This window comes from Henckelia pumila, chromosome 4 (assembly GCF_033568475.1).
Source record: "Henckelia pumila isolate YLH828 chromosome 4, ASM3356847v2, whole genome shotgun sequence".
NCBI lineage: Eukaryota > Viridiplantae > Streptophyta > Magnoliopsida > Lamiales > Gesneriaceae > Henckelia > Henckelia pumila.
The window spans coordinates 41,584,052-41,603,139 of NC_133123.1; the positions used below are offsets into that span (position 1 = coordinate 41,584,052).

General features: G+C 39.0%; 1 protein-coding gene across 1 annotated transcript; it reads left to right on the plus strand.

Moving 5' to 3' along the window:
- The first annotated feature begins 1,700 nt into the window (after nt 1–1,700).
- LOC140860927 (uncharacterized) lies at nt 1,701–4,713 on the plus strand. Its single transcript, XM_073263925.1, has 6 exons — nt 1,701–1,799; nt 1,872–2,123; nt 2,192–2,436; nt 2,525–2,725; nt 2,812–2,919; nt 4,650–4,713. The coding sequence occupies exons 1-6, from the start codon at nt 1,743–1,745 to the stop codon at nt 4,711–4,713; spliced, it is 927 nt and encodes a 308-aa protein (XP_073120026.1). The 5' UTR covers nt 1,701–1,742.
- Nucleotides 4,714–19,088: the final 14,375 nt, after the last annotated feature.

The following is a 19,088-nucleotide window of genomic DNA, read 5'->3' on the forward strand; positions in this document are numbered from 1 at the left end:
ACGGTGTTCACGAGGCAGACGAGATGATCGTTATAAGTATAATTCAACATACAATTTTGGTATTGGTGGTATTATACTGTTATACAAGTTCTACTTGTTAACTTCAGTCTTGTTAAAACTTTTTGTTAGAATCACTCACTTTGCTAATGGCAGATTAAATTTTTTCCAGAATCAGATTAGTGAAGTTGGTTCTGCCCTCTACAATTACAAACAATAAATATTAGTGAAAGAAGCAAAAATGGGAAAGGGTAAAGAGAAAGTAGAATATACTGCCACTATAGAAGACGCAAAGTTGGGCAAGGGTAAAGAAAAAGTAGAATATGCTGCCACTAGAGAGAGTTGGTGTGGTAACACAGGGTTTGATTCTGCTGACACCGACACCACTAGAACTCCTAGAGGTCGCACAAAAATGGATAGTCTTGCAATACAAAGAGTTAAAGGAATTAAAAAGGATGTTGCATTCAACAAACTGGGACAGCCAGTTGGAGAAGTTGCTATTGGAATGCAGAGTTACATTGGCGTGGTTGCACGGGAAAAGGTCAAGATTTCTTACAAGACATGGAAGCAAGTTCCAATAGATGTTAAAGAATTGATATGGGATTCTGTTAATGTAAGTAATTTATCGTGTATTAAAATATAGGATATATTTAATATTATTATGTTATTAAATCTTTCTAATGTATTCTCGCTTTTGTTATTTGTAGTTGTCATATAATGTTGACGCAAAGTGGAAGAAGGACTGTTTGAGATCAGCAAATAGTAAGTGGCGTCAATACAAAGCCCATCTTACGCAGACGTTTATTTTAGGCAAGCTTGATAAACCTGAGGAGTTGTATGAGCCACCTGCTGGTCATGGTATACCAAAAGATGATTGAAGTGCGTTTGTCATCAGTCGTATGTCTGGAGACTTCATTGTAAAATTCTTTATTATTTATAATTTTTACATAATCAACCAAAAGTCATTCTTTAACTATTATTCAAATTTGATTTGTCGCATATTTGAAATGACTAGAAACTAAGTGGGCAACAAAAAGATAGAAGAAAACAAAACGTATATCCTCATCGGCTTTCACGCAAGGGATAAGCACGATTTGCATCTGAAATAGTAAGTATTTCTTTACAAACCATCCAAATTATTCACATACAATTTATTCACATGTGTTATTGTATTTTTCTTGCTTGTAGGCGGCTGAATTAGGTGACGATGATGACATTAACAGGGCTATTATGTGGAAGAAAGGACGAGCCAACAAAGCAGGAGACTTTGAAGGGGAGGATTTGACGCAAAGAGTACAAAAGATTGTAAGTGAATTCACATTTTAGAAAATCAGCATGCTTTTTGAAATGACAATTGTTTTAGTAATTATTCTTTTAATTTGCATGACAGGATGATTATATCCAACAAAAAAGAGATGGTGTGCTGAGAATTGAAGGGACAAAAGAGGATATCCTTACAAAAGCACTTGAGACCAAAGAATATGATGGGTGTGTGAGGGGGATTGGAGGTCATGTCACTCCAACCTTATATTTCAATGCTGGCAGAACATTGAAGAGCAGTGGAGTTCCCACAGATGTACTCGAGGAGCATGAAAGGAAGTTGATGGAAGCAAATAGAATAATTTCAGAACAAGGTGCACGTTTACAAAGACTTGAGGAAATGATGCATAACATGGGGTGCACACGACATTTTAATGGATGAAAAAGGCAGTTGCTCAGTGAAAAATCAAGTTAACCAAGCCAAGATGGAAGACAATGATTATGAAGATGTGCTGATTTTGAGCAAAGCCGATGCTTTACAGGTATGACAGTAGTTTGAGTCATATTAAATAGATGTAATAAAACTTATTGACATGTCTATTTGTCTTTTTTAGGGTAAATCGGCTGCATTAACTTTGGAATCTAGCACAAATATTGTTGTTTATGGTACAATTATTTGTGTTGATCCTCAAAAGTTGCTTCATGGGGTTCCATTACCAAATAATTGCTACCGAGTCTCTATTGATGTAGTAGTTGATAAATCAGCGCCTTTGCCATTTCCTATTGCAAATGAATGTGAAGTAGTGGGTGATGCTCTTGGAACCCATGTGGCTTGGCCACAACACTTGATAGTGGAGCAAGATAAGGTATATGTGATATTGTAACTTTATTCATTATTCAACCTATCTAACTTGTATGTATTTACAATTAATAGAAGCCTCGAAAGAAGGATTTGGCACCACCCAAAGAGAAACATGTTGCGTCACCTTCTGTCCCAATGTCACTACATATGATGTATTGTTATAGCAAGCATGCTTTGGGTGAAGGAAGATTTATATCACTGCGTTTAGATCGTGAGGTGTTCGATGATGATTGTGTAATTCTTTTGCACTGTGAGGACATTGATGGTTTGTATCATGTTGGGCCAATATCACGCAATTGTGTAATTGCCTATATATGGTAAGTTTTTTGGTTTTAAGCTAAGTAATACATCAACTTCATATTTTTGCTTACATTCATTTTTATTTTATTATATTTACAATGAAAGGTATCTTTACAAAAAAATGTTGGGAGATAACAAGGAAGAAAAATTCAGATTTGTGAATCCACACAGAATCTCGGATATGGGAGAAACTACACACGACAAAAAGAGTAAGCTTGAAAGGTTGAACCAAAGGGCGAGTGCTTTAGCAGATAGACTGAGTGGTGCATCGGTTGATCAACTAGTTTTGGCGTCATGTAATATCGGGTAAGTAAAAATTTAAATATCAATTTGGTTGCTTTATTTTGATTATTTATTGAATTAGAAGCACTAATTATGTTTTTTTTGCGTAGCTATCATTGGATTCTCACTGTTATTCAACCATACAAGGATGTTATTTATGTGTTGGATTCCTTAAGTCACCGCATTCGTGATGATGATTGGAAATATGTAGTGGAAATGTGAGTTCATATTTATTTATTTTTATCAAATATTTATTTCACTCATACAAAAACTCATATATCAAGTGTATTGAAGGGTCTTGCGATTGTTTAACTCAAACAAAGGAAGGAAGGGTAGAAAGAATGCTATGTGGGTAGTAGTACAGGTATGCATAATTTATGTTTAATATATTATGTTTAAATATCTAAATTTGTCACCAAAATTTTTTCTCTACTACCATAGGGTCCTTGGCAGCCAGATGCAAAACAATGTGGTCTTTATGTGATGAGATATATGAGACAAATTATTCAAGAAGTTGAGAATATCGAGAACGTTTCACTACGATCAATAGTAATATTTCTTAACTCAAATAATTACAACTAAATTGTTTTAAATTTGAAAAGTTATTGTTATATGATTTTTTATTAACATAATATATGTGACAGTTCTCAAAAGGTGAGTACTCGTTAGAAGAAATTAAAGAGGTGCTTTCAGAGTTGACAGAATGTATACAAGAACACGTTTATGAATAGGTATGCACATGTATTTTGTGTCCTGAATAATGCAACCGCTATCATAATGCATGGATGCATTGAATTAATTAAAGCCTCGAGTGCATGGAGTACATGCGTGAATTTGATGGTTTGGGCCTTGCAACTACTGTCCATATTTTTTTTTCGAGCAGACAGTAGGCGAGGCCTTCTGAAACTGGTTCGAATGTGTGTTGTTTACGTTATTTTCATGCTTCTTTTTACTTTGCGTCTGTGATTCCCTTAGCGGTTCCTAGTGCGATATACTCCCAGTTCAAATGCTTCCTAGATTTCTCCTCAGAGGTGAATAAAAACTTGTCTAAAGAACTGTTTCTCATAAACTCATATACTAATAGCCTATGCCTCCCTTCTGAGCAGAATCCTATCAATCTCATCAGATTCAAATGGTGGGTGCTACTGATCGTCGCCACCTCCATTCTGAACTGTTTCTCACCTTGCTCGATCCCGTCCAACTGCTTGACTGCCACAACAGTTCTATTAGCAAGAACCCCTGCTATCCATTTGATCGATTAAGTAAAAATTCTGTGAAGGGCAACCACATACAGGGGATGAATCATTGTAACTGCATATCCCCATATTTCCACAGAATCCAAAAACTTGACACTGATCACTCACAGCAGCCCACCTCATAGTTGAAGTTCCACTACCTTTTAGGTTTATTCCCCTTAAAAAGAAGGTTAACTGACTTAATTCATCTTCTCATTGTCTCATGTTGCGTTCTAGATTGCATCTGCATGATTCAAAATTGTTAAAAATCGATGCATATCATGAATCCGAATAGTCAAAATGATCTGGATCTACTGACTTAATTCTGTTCCAGAAATTAAAGTTAAGACTTCAAGTTGAGATTGTTTGTGTAAACACCTTGCGGAGTGCTGGAAAAAGTATTCGTAGTATGGAACAAGATAATGCGTTGGCACATTAATTACTGAAATTTTCTAGCTGTCTTTATCACAAGGTGAGTGACAGTGACCTCTTTGATAGTATCTTTAAATGATAATGGGTTTGGTTGCAAGCGGATTTAAGTTTCTGGAAATTGAAATTTTCTGTCATTATGAGGTTTACATTTGTTAGTCTATTTTCTGTTTCATGATGTTTGATATGCTTCCACTGTGTTATCATTTATAAATTTATGGTTAGATTTATGGTTTGATATGATGTGTTATATTTAACATGTGTTATCTAATGTTGTATTTCAGAAGTCTGGTTCTTACTGGTGGCGGAGATCGTCTGGTTCTTGCTGATGGAGGAGATCGTCGCTAACTGTGGTCGCATTCAGAAAAATTACATTGTTAGGAACAATTTTCTTTCAATATTGCAGCACCATCTTTGTGGGGATAGCTAGCGTTAAATGCTTGTTGATACCTTGCAATTTCAATATATTGCAGCACAATGACTCTATACTTTTTTATGAGAATATTTTGCCACAGATTTGCAATTTCATGTATTTTAATAGTATTATTTATATAGAAATTTAAATTTGAAAAAAAAAATAAAAAACAACGTTCTTAACGACAACGTTTTTTATTGGTTATTTTGGCACAAATTAACAACAAAGCACAATGATTTTTTATGCAACCTCTTCCAAGCACAATGCTTTTTTACACGGAGAAAGTGTTGTCGTAGCTTCAATCCACAACGTTTTATATGCATTGTGATTTCTACAAACAACAACGCTTTTGCAGCGTTGTCTTTTATACAATCTACAACGCTTTTAAGCGTTGTGGTATACTAGAAAATACAACGCTTAAAAGCGTTGTAGATTGTATAAAAGACAACGCTGCAAAAGCGTTGTTGTTTGTAGAAATCACAACGCATATAAAGCGTTGTGGATTGAAGCTATGACAACGCTTCCTTAGTGTACTAAAGCGTTGTAATTTCAAAATACCACAACGCTTTTAATAGATACGACAACGATACCACAACGCTTTTTAAGCGTTGTTTTTTTCGAAAACCACAACGCTTTTTCCGCGTTGTGATTGAGCGTGGTTTTTTACAACACTGGCTACGACACCGCTTTTTCAGGGGCATTAACAACGCGGAAAAAGCGTTGTCTTTGGCCTTTTTTCTTGTAGCGACGAAAGCTTTGAGAACACATGTATATATGCTTAGAATGATTATTCAAAACTTCCATGAGGTTAGGCATGTAACTGCGTACTCTTCGAGTATTTATAAGAGAGAATGTGCCACGTTATAAAATTTATCCGGAGCATAATTGTACCAAATATATCCGACAATCTAACAAAATGCGCGTGCCACGTGTCTTTGTTTTTTTTTCCAAATTTAGTACTGACGGCGCGGGGCAATTGGAACAAAGCTAGATACGGAATTAATGTATTTATTCTCTTTTTATTTTCTCCAACAAACTAGATTGATCTTGAATTGATAGTGTAAGTTGTTCTGATAAGGAATTGATCTGGTCCGGATGATTTCAACTAGTTTGGTAACAAAGATTGATCCGAAAAGTCATACTAATTTCTTTTTAGCAAAACTTGGTCCAATTGAAATGCTAATCTGATAAGAGGTTCCTTATGATAAGTGTATTTTATACACTTAATTTATATATGATTTTAATTGTTAATTATTTGTTTCTAGCAGATTTATGTGAGTGTTTTGTTGTTTTTGTGGTTGTAGGAATTTATGGAAGTTATGTGGAAAAAAAAGAGGAAAATAAGAATTTAGAAGAGAGTTGAGGAAGAAAAGAAAATAAAGAGAAAATAATAAAATAAAGGAAAAAGAAAAGAAGGAAATAAACGTACAGAGAAGAAAAGAGAAGAAAAGAAGAGAAGGAACAGTGATGGGCTTTCAAATTGGGCCAAATTTTAGCGCTTCTTTTTAGCGCTCAATTAAGCGTTATCGCGCTGCTGCTGTGTGTGAAGAATTGGAATTGCGAATTGAAGGCGCGCCCGCGCCGTTCCTAGCGCGCCCGCTCCGTTGCTGTTTGGAATGTTTTTATTATTTCGGGCAATTATTCTACTGGGATTTTGAGTGGGCTTTTTCATGCGATATAAAAGGATTTCTTATCAGACCAATTTAGGGGAGCCGCCACACATCACGTGCATATCAGAGAAAGATTTTGATCGTGATTTCTGAAAGAGGAATTTTGGAGCTTTAACTTGAAGAACGAAAACGGAGTTCGATAGACCGGACACGGCGTCGACGACGGATTTGATTTCTTACTTTTATTTTATTCTGAATATGTTTGGATTTTTGAACATGTTTTGTGTTGGGATCGGTTCAGAGGGTAGAGGGGGGTGAATACACTATGAAACTTTTCTTCTTTCTTTTCAAAATGATCAAGTGAAGTTTAGTTCACTTAATCTGTTTTCTCAACTTCTAAAACGGTTTGAACAACTTAAATAGTGCGGAAATAGTTCAGAGGTTTTAGTGATGCAAAGATTATAACACGATGTATGAGCAATATGTAAGATAAGTAGCAGTAAAGACTAAGGCACGATTTATGAAAGTTCGAAGGCTTAATCCTTCTACGTCTCCCCTTCTTCCACTTAGGAAGGAATTCACTAGAAGACTTTGGTTATTACAACGTCTTGCAATACACCCACTTCAGACTTAGGACTTATCCAATGCCTAATCCGAAACTCCTAGATTTACACAGATAAGATTCTCAGTTCTTATCAGACTGGTGGAAGCTTTCAGAGTAGCTTCAAGTCTCTTCAATAATGAGTACAGTCCGGTTGAGCTTCTCAAACTGCAGAGCGGTCGAGAGGCTTGGAAACCCTAGGATGATCCTTGAAGATCAGATATGTAAACTGTAGGCGAGGGTTTATTTGAGCAGCAAGTGAATGATCTTGTAAGTGTGCTCAAGTATTGCTTCAGTATATCAGATAAGGACTTCTGATAGTATTCAAGTGATTGAGTTGATTGAAATTTTTCGTGTTGCTTGTCTGCTCTTCACTTCTTGAGCAATCTTCCCTTTATATAGGTCAATCATCAACGTCTTTATTTTTAACGTTCTGATGCTGCATTGAATGCACATTTAATGCTTCATAAATGCATTGATGATTCTGCATGAAGATCGTACACTTCTTTAAATGCAGACAACTTCCAGGATCCAAAACTGGTATAAACGGTCGAATGCTTTATCTGTAGCCATTCTGCGTTTTTGCCATTTTAGTGCAACCTGTTGTCTCGATGCAAGAGTCAACAGATCTTCTGATACGCCGGTTCTGCTTTTGATAAAGATTTTGCAATGAACGTCTTGTCATAAGTACTTGTCTTGAGATATCTTGATAAGCAGTTGGCATTCTACCGGTAGATAGATTTATCCTCTGCTGGTTTGAATAACCAGTCGATAGGCTTGTGACTGCAACCGGTCGAGAGACAAAGGCGGTTGACAAGCTTCCGGTAGATAACTTGAAGGGTTTAGACGGTTGCGGTAGGAGTTGTAGTAGATTCCTGAAATACAAAAGATTGGCAGCACATTCCTATACAATGAGTTGTTGTTTGTTATCACCAAAATGTCGGATTCAATAATTTCCCCCTTTTTGGTGATGACAAAACTTAAGTGCTCCAAAAAACACTATGAAAGCATTAAAATGAACTTCATTGAGAGAATGAATTTCATTAATTACAATAAGCATTCTTATTACACCTACTGAAGAAAAACAAAATGAGATACAGCTGCGATAAGTAAAGAAGAGACAAGTTGTTCATCTTTTGAACCAACTGGCTCCTCCTGACCTATCGCCTTCTCTTCTTCTTCTGTCGGCTTCTTCCTCACGTCTTCTTGCCTCTGCTGCTCTTCGTTGCTCTTCTTCCCCCTTTTTGGCATCACCTTGGTTGAGTCGAAGGATGATCTCAGTGAGTTGAGTGCCAAGGCAGGCTTGCATAGTATCAATTTTTGCATCTAGTTGAGCAAGTAGAGTAGCTTGCATAGTGTCCATTCGATCATTCAACTGCCTATGAAGGCGGTTTTCGGACCTGACAACTTGTTCGGAGACGGTAGAGAGCGTTTTGATTTGAGTGCGATGATGGGCAGTGATCTCTTTGGACAGATGAGCAAGGTCTCGAGACACGGTCTCAAAATGCCGAATCATCGTCTGGCGTGAATTGTCAACCGATAAGGATGAGTTTATGATGTCTTGTGAAAAGGATCGAACTGTTTGCATGAGCTCATGAAGCCTATTTATCAAAGTGTGATCCAGAGCTGCGGCCATGGCTTCAATTAATGAGTCATCAGTCTGAAGCATTTGACTCTGTGTGTCATTCCTTGGTGAAACCGGGCCAGACTCAAGATGATGTGGTGCTGGTGATCTGACTGGGGAGCTAGCTGATGGACCTTCCAATAGTGGTACAGTTGGAGATGTAAGAGTCTCGACTGCAGCCAAGATGGTTGGTGGAGTAGCAGGATCATTACTCGGTTCATCCATTATGAGATCTTCCACAAACTTTTCAGTAGATGGAGACGGTTGAAGTGCTGGGTCAGCATCAGTCACTGGCTGTTCTGGAGGTGCAAGTGATACAATAGTGCTTGGTATCTCTGTTGGGGGCACTACTGCTTCACTGCTGCAAGGAGCCTCTGTCACAGAGGTGACAGGAATCTCTTGTGCAATCACTTCGAAAGAATCTTGTGGACGACTGGGAGAGGTGTGAGCGGTCGCCGCTGGAGATGAGTGAGCAGTCACAGCTGCTTCCGATTGAGTTACTGCTAGGACTGCGGTTGAGGCGGGGTCGACCGATGAAGATGCTCCCACAATCGATCCTAGAGCGGATGACTGAAACAGGTCAGCAGTGATGAGACCGATCAGAATCCCATCTGAAAGAGTAAGAGCAGAGACGTCTTCTTCACCCTGATCTTGGGTAAGAAAAGTCTTCATCATCACCTGTGCTTCCAGTCCATAAGCCTGTAAACAAGCTGCTGAAGCTGTCGTTTTGACGTTGTTAAGAGCTTGGAAGTGCTGAAGTAGTTGAGTGATTTGACGTAGACTATTCTGTAGTCCAGTCAAAATCACAAAGTCATCGGTGGCGGTAGGACTCTTGGATTTGAAGTTCTTGACACGCTCATTAATCAGCAGAGATAACAGGCTTCCTCGAAGCTTCAAGTCGATGAGCTGTCTTCTTCCCAGAGCCTCCACGATGTCTTTAGTGTCAGCAAAAAGAAGCATCTTCTACTCAATAACGTTCAGAGCTTTCCACTTAGGAAATATTTGAGCAAGCGTCAGGTGAGTACGGGAATGATGCCATCTGTCAAAGCGTTGTAGGTGACGCTTGACAGTGCGGAGAACGTGAGAGATGATCAAGTTGAGCTCTACAGTAGCTGCTGGTTGAGCCTTAGGTGAGTAGATCATCACACCTTTCCCTTTTTCCTTGGGATCAGCGAGAGTGACCTTTGGAGTTGATGAGGCACCTTCCCTGATTATCACACCCTTGGTAGGACGTGGAGCAGTAGTAGCAGCATTGGTAGTAGTCTCAACCGTTGGCAGAATTGGTGTTGGAACGGTAGGAGCAAGTCCAGAAAGGGACTTTAATTTCTTGTGCTGCCTCTTCTTCTCGCCTGCAGGCGTGGATGACACGGCTGCTTTGGAGACAGAAGGAGATGACTTGCTGAAGGCTTGAATCAGTGGAACGTTCTCACGTGATTCGTCTTCAGAGTCAGACTCTATGATAAGTTGACGCTTGGCAGATTTCTTGGTATGGGCTGGTTTGGCCGCTACCGGAACTGTTGAAAGCGGTTGAGTGACAGCAACAACACTTGCGGTTGAAGGCAGAGTGTCGACCGCAACCTCTTTCTTGTTCAGAAACTTGAAGATTGTAGACTTGTTGAGCCATTTGGTGGGATGCAGAGGCTCAGTCTTGGAGAAGTCTACTCCAAGAACACTCAAGATGTGGCAAATTTGCAAAGCAAATCCCTCGGATTGCCCTTTTCCCCTGATCATTTCACATAAAGTAGTGAACAATATGTCTGACCAGTTGATGTTGATTTTGGAGGCGATACAAGCCATGTATTGGAATTTCTCCATCGTCACTTTGTCGTACGATCCAGCCTTGGCAAGAAGATTCTTGGCCACGATGTTGGTCAATAGCCTGAATGGAGCTTTAAGAGATGTCTTCTGAGCCGGCAGTTTGATCGGAGCATCAGTGGTTGAGAATTCCTTCAACCAATATGAGCAGTTACCATCGGGAAGATCCGCGCATTTTGTCAAACCCCTGGAGGGCAGATCAAATGTGCTGGCGAAGAACTTTTGATTGAAGGAGTAGGACTCTGTCCGGATCAAGCATTTGACAGTCCCATGCTCGATTTGAGCGGTTGCAAAGAACTCCTTTAAGACAGGCAGATCGCAGATGGCGCTGCTTCCCAAAAATTTCTTCAGTCCAGAGGCTTCAAGCATGGTGAAGACCTCAGTGATTCCTGCATTGTTTGCCTCAATAACGGAATCAAAGTTGATTGCAAGGCAAGTCTTCTGGATCGACATGATAGCTGTAGATAAGAACTCGAGCAGAGAGTAAGAAAAAGCTTGATAGTAATACGATAGAACTTTTAATGCAATATGAAAGCTTTAGCAACGGTGAAAGGTTGATATTCGAGTGTAAAGAGGTATATAAAGGAACCTATGGGCCATAGGATGACGTCATGAAAAGTATTTTTGAAATTCAAAAAGTTTTGAAGAGTATAATCACCGCGCCCAATTAATGTCATTTGGTTCAAAGCACAAAGATGCTAGTACGGAGCCTGTCAGAGGCTAGCTAAAGGCGGATGATATGCCAATATTTATGGCAATGTAACAGCTAAGCTATTAACGTCATACTAGCAATCATTCCCCCTAAAAACATGCATACTAACTTAGATCTACTAAGCCAAGAATATTTCGAAAATATGAAAACTTAGCGTCCGGTAAAGGCTTGGTGAATATGTCTGCTGCTTGCTGATCGGTGGAGATGTATTCCAGCCTGATTTCCTTCTTTAAGACATGATCTCGGATAAAGTGATGCCTGACATCAATGTGCTTTGTTCTAGAGTGCATCACTGGATTGTGAGTGATGGCTATGTCACTTGTATTGTCACAGTAGATTGGAGCTTCACTCGACCGGATTCCATAATCATTAAGCTGCTATTGAATCCATAGTATTTGAGCACAACAGCTGCCAGCAGCAAGGTATTCTGCTTCGGCGGTCGAGGTAGCAATTGATGTCTGCTTCTTACTTGACCACGAAATTAGTCTATCTCCAAGGAATTGACATGTGCCACTTGTACTTTTGCGATCAATTCTACAACCTGCATAATCTGCATCTGAATAGCCAATAAGATTAAGATTTGAATCTTTGGGATACCAAAGACCCACATTAGTAGTTCCTTTAATATATTTAATTATTCGTTTGGCGGCAATGAAATGAGATTGCTTAGGTGCTGCTTGAAATCTAGCACATAAACAAACTGAATACATGATATCCGGTCGACTGGCAGTCAAATAAAGCAATGAGCCAATAAGGCCTCGATACATTGTTACCTCGACCGGGATTTCCCCTTCATCTTTATCAAGCATGATTGATGTACTCATGGGGGTAGATACAGTTGAGCACTGTTCCATTCCAAACTTCTTTACCAATTCCTTGGCATACTTGGATTGATTGATAAATATTCCAGTTTCAAGTTGCTTCACTTGCAATCCAAGAAAGAAATTTAGTTCGCCCATCATGCTCATTTCAAATTTCTCCTGCATCATCTTAGAGAACTTTGAGCACAACTTGGGGTTAGTTGACCCAAATATAATGTCATCAACATAAATTTGTACTAGTAACACATGATCACCTTTTACAAATTTAAACAAGGTCTTATCGACCGTTCCAATTTGGAAATCATGTTCCAGTAAAAATTTTAGTAATGTATCATACCATGCACGCGGTGCTTGTTTTAATCCATAGAGGGCTTTGTCAAGTTTATAGATATATTGAGGATGAGTAGGATTGACAAAACCTGGTGGTTGTTCAACGTACACCTCTTCTTGAAGTAGACCATTGAGGAATGCAGACTTGACATCCATTTGATAAACTTTAAAGTCCTTGAAAGCTGCATAGGCAAGAAAGATGCGGATTGCTTCTAGTCTTGCAACTGGCGCAAAGGATTCCTCAAAGTCTATGCCTTCTTCTTGTCTGAATCCTTGTGCAACAAGTCGAGCTTTGTTACGCACAACAGTGCCATGTTCATCGAGCTTGTTACGAAACACCCATCTAGTTCAAATCACATTTTGATTTTCCGGTCGAGGAACTAGATGCCAGACATTTTTGCGGGTGAATTGATTCAACTCTTCTTGCATAGCTTCAATCCAGCTGGCATCTGATAGAGCTTCATCTATCTTCTTTGGCTCTACCTGAGATATGAAAGCTGCATGCAAGAATTCATTAATCATTTGACCACGTGTTTTTCGAGGAGCAGAAGGGTCACCTATGACCAACCCAGGTGGATGATCTTTGTTCCACCTAAAATAATTTCCTAAAGGGTTGTCATCAATTGGTTGAAGAACGTCCTCGATTACTGGATCATCATTGGCAGGAGGATCGTTATCAACCGGTGGATCCTCTTCTGGCCTTGTTTGATCACACACGGTAGAGGGAACTGGATCATCCTTCTTTGGAGGATATGGATCACTGTCACTCTCTTCCTGTAGATTTGTGTTTTCCAGTCTATGACTCAGATCATTTATGCTCCCTTGAGTTTGTTCTGTACAGAGAGTAGATTCATCAAAAACAACATGAATGGTTTCTTCGACCGTTAGTGATCTTTGATTGAACACTCGATAAGCTCTGCTAACGGCTGAGTAACCAATAAAAGTTCCTTCGTCTGCTTTGGCATCGAAAGCTGTCAAATGATTTTTGCCATTGTTGTGGATAAAGCATTTGCACCCAAAAATTTTGAAGTAAGAAATATCAGGTTTTGTGCCATTCCAGATCTCATATGGAGTTTTGTTAAATCGTTTATTAATCATAGATCTGTTTTGAGTATAACAAGCTATGTTAACTGCTTCTTCCCAAAGCCTTTGAGAAACATTTGAATCAGCAATTATAGTTCTAGCTGCTTCTTTTAAAGTACGGTTCCTTCTTTCAGCCACCCCATTTTGCTGTGGGGATCTAGTAGCTGACAGCTCATGCTTGATTCCCTGATCATCTAGATAAGTCATAAGAGTGGTGTTTAAAAACTCAGTCCCTCTATCACTCCTGATTCTATCTATCACAGTAGATTGTTCATTTTGCAAGCGTTTAAAAAGCTTAATCAGGTGAGGTGCAGTTTGATCTTTTGAAGAGAGAAAGATGACCCAAGTAAATCGAGAAAAGTCATCTATAACAACAAGAGCATATCTCATTCCCCCTAAGCTTCTTACTGGTATAGGACCAAATAGGTCCATGTGAAGTAAATCTAAGCATTTGGAAGAAGACATACACCCTTTATTTTTAAAGGTTGCTCTCACCTGCTTTCCTAGTTGACAAGCAGGACAAACTTTGTCTTTTATAAAATCTCCTTCAGGCAGACCAGAAACCAAATCATGCTTCCTCAAGTTAGAGATGGACTTAAAATTTAGATGATTTAACCGCTTATGCCACAACCAATGTTTATCATGATGAGCAGTAAGACAAGTAGGTGAAGAAGTATGTGAGCAAGACCAGTTTACCTTGTAGGTGTTTAGGTCTCTTACACCGGTCATAAGAGTCTCACCTTTGTCATTTTTGATAATGCAAGTGTGTTTGTGAAACTCGACCGAATGATCATTGTCACATAGTTGACTAATACTTATCAAATTATAGCACAGTTTGTCAACAAGCAACACATCTTTAATAATGATGTTACCATGGATAATCTTACCCTTACCCACGGTTTTACCTTTGGAGTTGTCTCCAAAGCTGATCTTTGGTCCTTTGCACAGCACGACTTCTGTTAGAAGTTCTGGATTCCCTGTCATGTGCCGTGAGCAACCACTATCTAAGTACCAGGTAGTGTCCTTGATAGAAGTGGTCTTCTCGCCCGTTTGGACTTTTAGTACCTGCAAAAAGTGAAGAACTTTTGGTACCCATATCTAGTAGGGTCCAGGTCGGATTAGCCCTTTCGGGACCCACACCTGGAACACCCTTACAGGTTTGCCCGTGTGTGTGTCCAGAAATCTGTGCGGTCGATAAGCAGTAAATGTGTGTGCTTGTGAGGTTCCTATGTGCTGCTTGCCTTTTTGATCTTTATCAGTTAGCCTGTACCTCTTTTGAACTGGCCTGCAATTAAAGTACTGGTAAGGCTTCTCCTTTGACCATCTTCTCTTAGAGTAGTTAGACTCATTCCATGGCCTTTTGAAATTAGATTGGTTTCCCTTTCTTCTTTCATTAGGTTTTGGTTTAATCCAAGTTCCTCTTTGATTAGAGATCTGGGGATCCACATATCCCAGCCCTCTATGCTTAGAGCTTCGTTCGTTAGATACTTTCTGATTTTTGTCAAGGCTGCACTCATCATGTTCATATATCGTGCTGGACCTGACAAATCTTATTTTGTTAAGATTGCCTTTGTCCAGGCTTGACTGAATACAAGATTCCATAAACTGTTCATTTGTTCCAAACCCTAGACCGGTTTTGTCATGTGCCGGTCTTTGGATTTCTTGAATCTTGTCAATGGTTACAGAAGATTTATTCCAAGCCTTAGTTGTTTCAAGTAATTTTTTGTTCTCAGTCAAGGTTTCTTGGAACACTCTTTTCAAGGTGTCATTCTCAGTAGCCAGCAGACTTAGCTTGACCTTAAGACCATCAAGCTCTTTTCGCTGCATGCAGCTTGACTCGCTTGACTTATCTTTTAGGTCAGCTCTTTCTGCCTTTACCTCCTCGAATTCCTTGGATAATGCTTTGTATTCATTAGTCATTTCGTGTAAAGCAGTAACTAGATCACTGTGAGTAAATTCAGGTGAACCAAAGTCAAATACCTCCTCAGCTTCTTCTTCGATGTCAGCCATAAGGCATTCCACCTTTTCATCATCGCTGTCATCTGAAGAGCTTCCGGTATTGGGGTTGTCAGAGTCAGACTCAGCCCACTTGCTTTTGCTTTCGTCTGATACTAGAACCCTTTGGTTTCTTTCTTTTCTAAACGTCCTCTTGTCCTCCTTGCCCCTTCTTCTTTCGAAAACTTGCTTCTGATCATTGCTCTTAGGCTTGGTGCAATCTGCAATGAAGTGGCCTGGCTTGCCACAGTTAAAACAAGTAGGACCATCGTCTGTATGGTCCGATTTATGATAATTTTTAAATTTAGAATTGTTTTTACGCATAAATCTACCAAATTTCTTGACAAAGAGTGTCATGGCTTCGTTGCTGATTTGCTCAGCTGATCTCTTTGGAGCTTCCTCGACCGGTGGACGCATCACCGTTGAGGTTAAGGCCTTGGTTGGTTGAGAGGTAGATGGTTCATCTTCTGTCCTCATGTTGAGCTCGAACTCGTAGGCTTTGAGATCTGCAAAGAGATCATGCAGTTCAACCTTGCTTAAGTCTTTTGACTCCCTCATAGCCACTGTCTTGATCTCCCATTCTTTGGGCAAAGCTCTCATAACCTTCACAGCAATTTCACGGTTAGTATAAGTTTTTCATAAAGCAATAAGATCACAAATGATACTACTGAACCGTTCATCAAATTCAGCCATGGTTTCCCCTGGCTTCATTTTGGCATTGTCATATTTTTGAATGGCCATGGTGAGCTTGTTTTCCTTAGTCTGGTCATTTCCTTCACACAGCTGAGTGAGCTTCTCCCAAATCTCCTTTGCTGTGGAGCATGACTTGATTTTGCTGAACATGTTCTTGTCCAGTGTTTTGTATAGGATGTCCCGGGCCACATTGTCAAGATTGGCCTTCTTTTTGTCCTCAGTAGTCCACTCAGCTCTTGGTTTCTCAATCATTTGTCCTGCGCCATCGGTTAGAGCTGGGTCGACCTTCATGATTTTGATAGGACCGTCTGTTATGACATATAGCATGTCATCGTCCTGTGCTGCATGAAGTGCCTGCATGCGAATTTTCCAGTCATCATAATCTTCTTTAGAAAACATAGGAATTTTGTTGAAAGAAGTCATGATTTTAAAACTTTAGATCAGCAGTTGAGAAAGGAACCCGCTCTGATACCACTTGTTGGGATCGGTTCAGAGGGTAGAGGGGGGGTGAATACACTCTGAAACTTTTCTTCTTTCTTTTCAAAATGATCAAGTGAAGTTTAGTTCACTTAATCTGTTTTCTCAACTTCTAAAATGGTTTGAACAACTTAAATAGTGCGGAAATAGTTCAGAGGTTTTAGTGATGCAAAGATTATAACACGATGTATGAGCAATATGTAAGATAAGTAGCAGTAAAGACTAAGGCACGATTTATGGAAGTTCGAAGGCTTAATCCTTCTACGTCTCCCCTTCTTCCACTTAGGAAGAAATTCACTAGAAGACTTTGGTTATTACAACGTCTTGCAATACACCCACTTCAGACTTAGGACTTATCCAATTCCTAATCCGAAACTCCTAGATTTACACAGATAAGATTCTCAGTTCTTATCAGACTGGTGGAAGCTTTCAGAGTAGCTTCAAGTCTCTTCAATAATGAGTACAGTTCGGTTGAGCTTCTCAAACTGCAGAGCGGTCGAGAGGCTTGGAAACCCTAGGATGATCCTTGAAGATCAGATATGTAAACTGTAGGCGAGGGTTTATTTGAGCAGCAAGTGAATGATCTTGTAAGTGTGCTCAAGTATTGCTTCAGTATATCAGATGAGGACTTCTGATAGTATTCAAGTGATTGAGTTTATTGAAATTTTTCGTGTTGCTTGTCTGCTCTTCACTTCTTGAGCAATCTTCCCTTTATATAGGTCAATCATCAACGTCTTTATTTTTAACGTTCTGATGCTGCATTGAATGCACATTTAATGCTTCATAAATGCATTGATGATTCTGCATGAAGATCGTACACTTCTTTAAATGCAGACAACTTCCAGGGTCCAAAACTGGTATAAACGGTCGAATGCTTTATCTGTAGCCATTCTGCGTTTTTGCCATTTTAGTGCAACCTGTTGTCTCGATGCAAGAGTCAACAGATCTTCTGATACGCCGGTTCTGCTTTTGATAAAGATTTTGCAATGAACGTCTTGTCATAAGTACTTGTCTTGAGATATCTTGATAAGCAGTTGGCATTCTATCGGTAGATAGATTTATCCTCTGCTGGTTTGAATAACCAGTCGATAGGCTTGTGACTGCAACCGGTCGAGAGACAAAGGCGGTTGACAAGCTTCCGGTAGATAACTTGAAGGGTTTAGACGGTTGCGGTAGGAGTTGTAGTAGATTCCTGAAATACAAAAGATTGGCAGCACATTCCTATACAATGAGTTGTTGTTTGTTATCACCAAAATGTCGGATTCAACATTTTGTTTTATTCAGAATTTTATTATGAACTAAATTTTTAGAGTCTAGAGGTCGGATGGAACCTGGTGTAGACACTTTCATTAATTTTTGATTTTATTGAATTGAGTTTCTTATAGATTAATTGTTTTTTCTAGAATTGATTGTCTTTTCAATTATCTGATCAATAATTGATTTGTTATATTTATTTGAAATCATTGCTCGGGAGAGGGGATTTTGAATAGGACATTAGAAAATACACTGTTAATTATTTATACAGCTCGGGAGAGTGTATAATTTTAACAGAGCTTTCAAAAAGAACATTGTTTTGTGATAGATCACTGCGATAAATTCTTAATAGGGATATTGGAATTTAATTGTAGTTGATAATCATTATTTGTTGCTCGGAAGAGGGAAATAATAAACTTAAGTGTTCTTGGCTATTAATTGATTGGAATTCATGAAACTAAATTAATTAGGATTGACTGTTGTTGAAATCAGGTGAAATCTATACCTCTAGACCATTTTTCTCTGATTGATTTTATCTGAAAGTTGTGTGCGTGCTAATCAAAAATATCTTGCTATTTTATTTTCTGCAAATTTCTAAGATTTTGATTTTCTAGATAAAGTTTGGACTATTTTAATTACAAGTACTAATTATTTTCATTTCACTCCCTGTGGGATCGATATCTTATTTTATCACTTTATTAAAACTTGACACTCGTACGCCTGCGAGGAATTTTCACAACAAGTTTTTGGCGCCGTTGTCGGGGAGTAAATTTTGATTATTTTTTAGTCTTGTTACCAATTAGTCTAGATTTTAATTTAGAGTTATTTTATTTTATTTTAAGTTACTAATTGATTTCTTCTTATTTTTAATTGCAGTTTATGCGACGATCTCAAAGTGCGAATTATTTACTGTTTGATCCGGAGATCGAGCGCACTGCACGTGCTTTAAGAAGAGTTAGAAGAGAAGAAATTGAGAGAATGGTTGAACAAGAAGCACAACAAGCTCCCCTGGTGCCAATTAGAGATCACTTCCGGTCGACGATCTAGGCTCACTATTCTGGAATCGCTCGAGGAACCATCAATGCGAATAATTTTGAGCTAAAGCCGGCTTTGATCAATATGGTTCAACAGAACCAATTTAATGGGAGCGCCACTGCTGATCCTCACCTACACCTACGCACCTTCTTGGAGATAACTGATACGGTAAAAATTAATGGTGTGTCTGAGGATATTATTCGCTTACGCTTGTTTCCTTTTTCTCTCAGGGATCAAGCCAGAAGTTGGTTGCAATCA